The sequence below is a fragment of the Silurus aristotelis genome (genome assembly GCF_946808225.1).
Source record: "Silurus aristotelis genome assembly, chromosome: 17".
In the NCBI taxonomy this organism is placed as follows: Eukaryota; Metazoa; Chordata; class Actinopteri; order Siluriformes; family Siluridae; genus Silurus; species Silurus aristotelis.
In genome coordinates this window covers 24,450,779-24,455,778 of record NC_139590.1, presented here as the reverse complement: position 1 = coordinate 24,455,778, position 5,000 = coordinate 24,450,779, and the positions used below count along the sequence as shown (strand labels likewise).

At 42.3% G+C, this 5,000-nt stretch overlaps 1 protein-coding gene across 2 annotated transcripts in view; it reads right to left on the bottom strand.

Annotated features, from left to right (window-relative positions):
- Positions 1-5,000, bottom strand: part of epha10 (EPH receptor A10) — an 80,346-nt gene that overhangs the window by 10,201 nt on the left and 65,145 nt on the right. For both annotated transcript variants that reach the window (XR_014537562.1, XM_083566475.1), the window contains exons 7-8: positions 3,525-3,843; positions 2,704-2,812 (exon numbers count right to left, since the gene is read on the bottom strand). Coding sequence is in view for 1 of the 2 variants with exons in the window: in XM_083566475.1 (XP_083422601.1) it covers positions 2,704-2,812; positions 3,525-3,843 (428 nt within the window). In the remaining variant the exon portion in view is untranslated. The remainder of the gene's footprint in view (positions 1-2,703; positions 2,813-3,524; positions 3,844-5,000) is intronic.

Below are 5,000 nucleotides of genomic sequence, written 5' to 3'. Positions count from 1 at the left end.
GGACATGCGACACAAATCAGATCAATATGGGTTATACATTTTCATTTTGCAACTTCTAAAGTGTAAATATTTGCATGTAATTTACATATTTAAAACTAGTAGAAATGGCAAATGTAAAGTATATCACTTCATTTCCATCTTCCTTTTACATCATATTTTACACATGGTAAAGCAAAAATTAAAATGTAAATACAGAAATACATTTCCATTTTGAATATTACATCCTAAATTGAATTTTGCTACTTCTATGCTTCCATAAGATACATCGTACAATCAACACTGAGAGTCTGAAGATACTGCGTTCAAGAGAACTTAGCGTCAGTCACGTCTCAGGCGAGTCCTCAAAAGATTTTTTTATTTTGTTTGCTTTGAGTTCAGAGTTTTATAAACTAGAACAATAGAAGTCAGGAGATATATAATTCCAGGTTGGAAAAAACAGCATTTGAAATGCTCGAGCTGGAAATCTAATTAACTTACAAACCAAATCCTTTTCTCTTATCACAAGTGACAGAACAGAGCGTTTCAAATTCAAACAGGATCACACTCGGGCTTAAGAGATCCAGAAGAGATTTTTTTCTTCTTGCCATCGAAGTTTAACACACACACACACACACACACATCTGTCTTCACATTTATCATACCGTCGATAGTCAACACACACTTAGCACCATGCCTCAGAGACACAAAAAGCAATAGACGAGACTGGCACATATTCCACTGTGCTCCTGTATGATCCAGACAGCACGAGTCAAACCCTGAGAACCCGGGATCTACAAACAGCTGTGAACACCAGAGCGCAGAGCTGTCACGCTATCAGCGTCTGGTCTCGCTCTGCACGTAAATGAGTGTAAAAACCAGGGGATCTGTTTACATTAGAGACGGAGGAATGAAGCAAGGCGAGATGTGTGGCAAACACACACACAGACACACACACTCAAAGCAGAAACAAATATGCTACATCAAAAGAAAAACAAATGTGTGCTTTGTATCTGTGTATAAATGTGACAGAAAAAAAAGCTAAACCCTGTGATGTTGGTAAAATGACCTTCATGCCAACATTTCAGCTCAATGAGCTTTTAACATGACTTTTAGCCATTTAGGAAAACAATTCCACTTTCCACACGCGTGTGTGTGTGTGTGTGTGTGTGTGTGTGTGTGTGTGTGTGTGTGTGTGTGTGTGTGTGTGCGTGTCAGTCAGACAGGCCTCTCTGTCTTCGTACAGCTCATATTATTTGTGGAATTGGACACGCCTGAGCGCCAGCATCTAAATTTTCTATAATTGAGGTATGAGGCGTGTTCTCTCGGTGTGTTCTCTTTTCACGTGTTCTCCCGGTGTGTTCTTCGTGCGTGTGCTCGATGCCGTGTCACGCGTGATGTATGTTCCCGACTCTAATAAGCTCCTCACACACGCATCATACATCACCGGGCAGCCTTTTAAACCCGAGCTCGATAAATCCAAATTTATAAATATGACATTTGAGTGTAAAGTGTGTGGAAGGTGTGTAGATGAATACAGAGTTTGTGTATGTGTGTGTGTGTGTGTGTGTGTGTGTGTGTGTGTGTGTGTGTGTGTGTGTGTGGACTGACAATAGAGAAGCCTTCAGTGCGTATGGTGCAGAGGAGGAATGAATGAAAGCCATTTCACGCTGCCTCCATCTAATCCATTCTCATCACGCTGATTAATGCAGAGCTGCTGCGAGTCCTGCTGTATAGAGATCGCTCATTTTATGACACCTTTGTGTGCGCGCGCGTGTGTGCACGTGCACGTGCGCGTGTGTGTGTGTGTGTGTGTGTGTGTGTGTGTGTGTGTGTGTGTGTGTGTGTGTGTGCCAGGAAAAATTCAGGATTCATGTTAAAAAAAAAAATCTGTGTGTGATTAGAGGACTGTTACAACGTATGTGTAATTGCAGGCGCATTGTAGATGTTACAGGTGTGCTGTAGCTGTTGTTACAGGTGTGCTGTAGCTGTTGTTACAGGTGTGATGTAGCTGTTGTTACAGGTGTGCTGTAGCTGTTGTTACAGGTGTGCTGTAGCTGTTGTTACAGGTGTGATGTAGTTGTTGTTACAGGTGTGATGTAGCTGTTGTAGGTGTGCTGTAGCTGTTGTTACAGGTGTGCTGTAGCTGTTGTTACAGGTGTGCTGTAGCTGTTGTTACAGGTGTGCTGTAGCTGTTGTTACAGGTGTGATGTAGCTGTTGTTACAGGTGTGATGTAGCTGTTGTTACAGGTGTGATGTAGCTGTTGTTACAGGTGTGATGTAGCTGTTGTTACAGGTGTGATGTAGCTGTTGTAGGCGTGATTTAGTTGTTGTTACAGGTGTGATGTAGCTGTTGTTACAGGTGTGATGTAGTTGTTGTTACAGGTGTGATGTACCTGTTGTTACAGGTGTGATGTAGCTGTTGTTACAGGTGTGATGTAGCTGTTGTTACAGGTGTGATGTAGCTGTTGTTACAGGTGTGATGTAGCTGTTGTTACAGGTGTGATGTAGCTGTTGTTACAGGTGTGATGTAGCTGTTGTTACAGGTGTGATGTAGCTGTTGTTACAGGTATGATGTAGCTGTTGTAGGTGTGATGTAGTTGTTACAGGAAAATTGTTATGGGTATGTTGTAGTTGTTACGATTGGGTTGTTACGGGTGTGATGTAGCTGTTACAGGTGCATTGTTGTGTTATGTTACAAGTGTGTAGTTACAGGTATGTTGTTACCTCCTCCAGATGAGGAGTCCTACACCAAGAGACAGCAGCATAATAAGAGCAGCTACTGACACCACCACCAAGATCACCACCGGACTCTGCTCACTGGATGCCAAGGCCACTGCATACACACAACACAAACAGACACACACACAGACACACACACAGACACACACACAGACACACACACAGACACAGAGAGAGAGCAAGAAAGAGAGAGAGAGGGGAGGGAGGGGGGAGGAGGTTGTGGTTAGTATGCAGTGCAGCAGTAGCCATTTAGCCCTGTGTAAAAGCAGTAGAGCCTGACAGATGCTCTCACACACACAAACACACACTCACACTGATGCATTTTAATGGCCTCTTCGTGTGTGTGTGTGTGTGTGTGTGTGTGTGTGTGTGTGTGTGTGTGTGTGTGTGTGTGTGTATAAACATGCTAATATTTGAGCTGACATTTGTATTTGTGTGTGTTTTAGTTTGCCATTGTGTGTGTATATGTAACAATAAAAATAGATCGTGTGTGTGTGTGTGTGTGTGTGTGTGTATGTGTGTGTGTGTGTGTGTGTATTTGTCAGAAAGTAATGAAGTAAAAAAAACTTTGTTACTGTACTTAAGTAGATTTTTCTGGTATCAGTTTTTTACTTATTTTTCTGACAACTTTTTGCTTTCACTCATAACATTCTAACACAAATATCTGTACTTTTACTTCTTATATTTTCAGACTCGTTACTTTAGTTTTAATCTGTTTGGTGATATAAGTGTGTGTAGTGTGTTTATTAAAGTGCATATTAGAGTGTGTAGTGTGTGTGTGTGTGTGTGTGTGTGTGTGTTCTCACATTCTCCGAGTGTCTGCAGCTCCAGCGGTGAGCTGAAAGCCCCATAATCCAGAGGAGGTGGTGATGGAGGAGGAACTGCAGGAACAGAGGCTGATAATGATGATGATGATGATGATGATGATGATAAAGAGGGTGAAGAGGATGAGAGGAGTGATGATGAAGAGGAGGAGGATGAAGAGGGGGAAGAGTATAGAGATGAAGGGGCGGGGCTGGAGCAGGTGCGAATGAGGAAGACGTAGGTGGTGCCGGGTTTCAGGTTGTTCACACTGATTTTCGTGGATGAGGTTTTAACTGTGGAGTAACTCTGATCTTTCTGCTCCTACACGTACACACACACACACACACACACACACACACACACACACACACACACACACACACACACACACATTATATTGTATGACATCACCACAATAGTTTTTACTTAACATTTAAATAAGTATTAAACGAGTTTGGGAAAATCGCAGATAGAAATAACTAATACCGAAACACATTGCAGATGTGTGTATTAAACGATGCGACTCCACAAATACAGAAATGTTTGGTGTGATGATGCAGGATGATCAGGCTGTCAGGCGTCAAGAATAATGTTGTAATAAATTTAGTTTCTTGTGGAAAAATGGCTGTACATGTCCACATGGACTATGTTAGTGTTTCCGACTTTATTAAAATGTAATATTGATATTTACCCGCCTCAAGATGCTACACACTCTGTAATAACCTCAGCGACAACTTCCACACAACAACCCTGAAAAATGCAGGCAATAAATCTGCTCTTATCCCCCGTGTGTGTGTGTGTGTGTGTGTGTGTGTGTGTGTGTGTGTGTGTATACGTTTATTTAATTAAAAAAATAAAGTCTAAATTCAAAAACACACTTCCTGCTTTTTCAGGCATTAAATTATGCAAATCAAATCGAATTAGACAAAAATATTACTGAACAGAGCAGAGTTTATCGCCCTCTGCTGCCTACAACCACAATAAAAGTGTTTAATGAGGTTTTCAGGAACTCGAGCTGCGTCAACAACGCTTGGGAAACACTTTCACGTTGTCCACGTTCTGAATCTAATGTGTAATCCGCCCAATGGAAAGCGCGGCGTCACCGGTGGGGTGACATCACGACCAGGACGCTATAAAAGCACATAGAGTGAAGCCAGCACTAGCTTCTGTTTGTTCATGAAGCGCTTTATGTGTGTTTGTTTCAATGGCAAGTTTTAGGAGTCCAAAACCAATCTATAAAATGAAGGCAAGCAAGAAAACGATTCACACTTTCTGGCTATGTGTAGCTTGCCTGGGAGTGAGGCATGATAAGTCGGGTCTCGAGGGAGCCGTCTGTGCAGATTGTTCGGTTCTGGCGTTCAAGTTCCTGGGCTAAGCTTTTCTCGGCCCACCACTTCAGTCCTAACACCTTTTTGTATTCTAACATCGTCGGACTGGTCGCTGGTCAGCTAACTCTCCCCGGGTGGTCCCTGAAAACC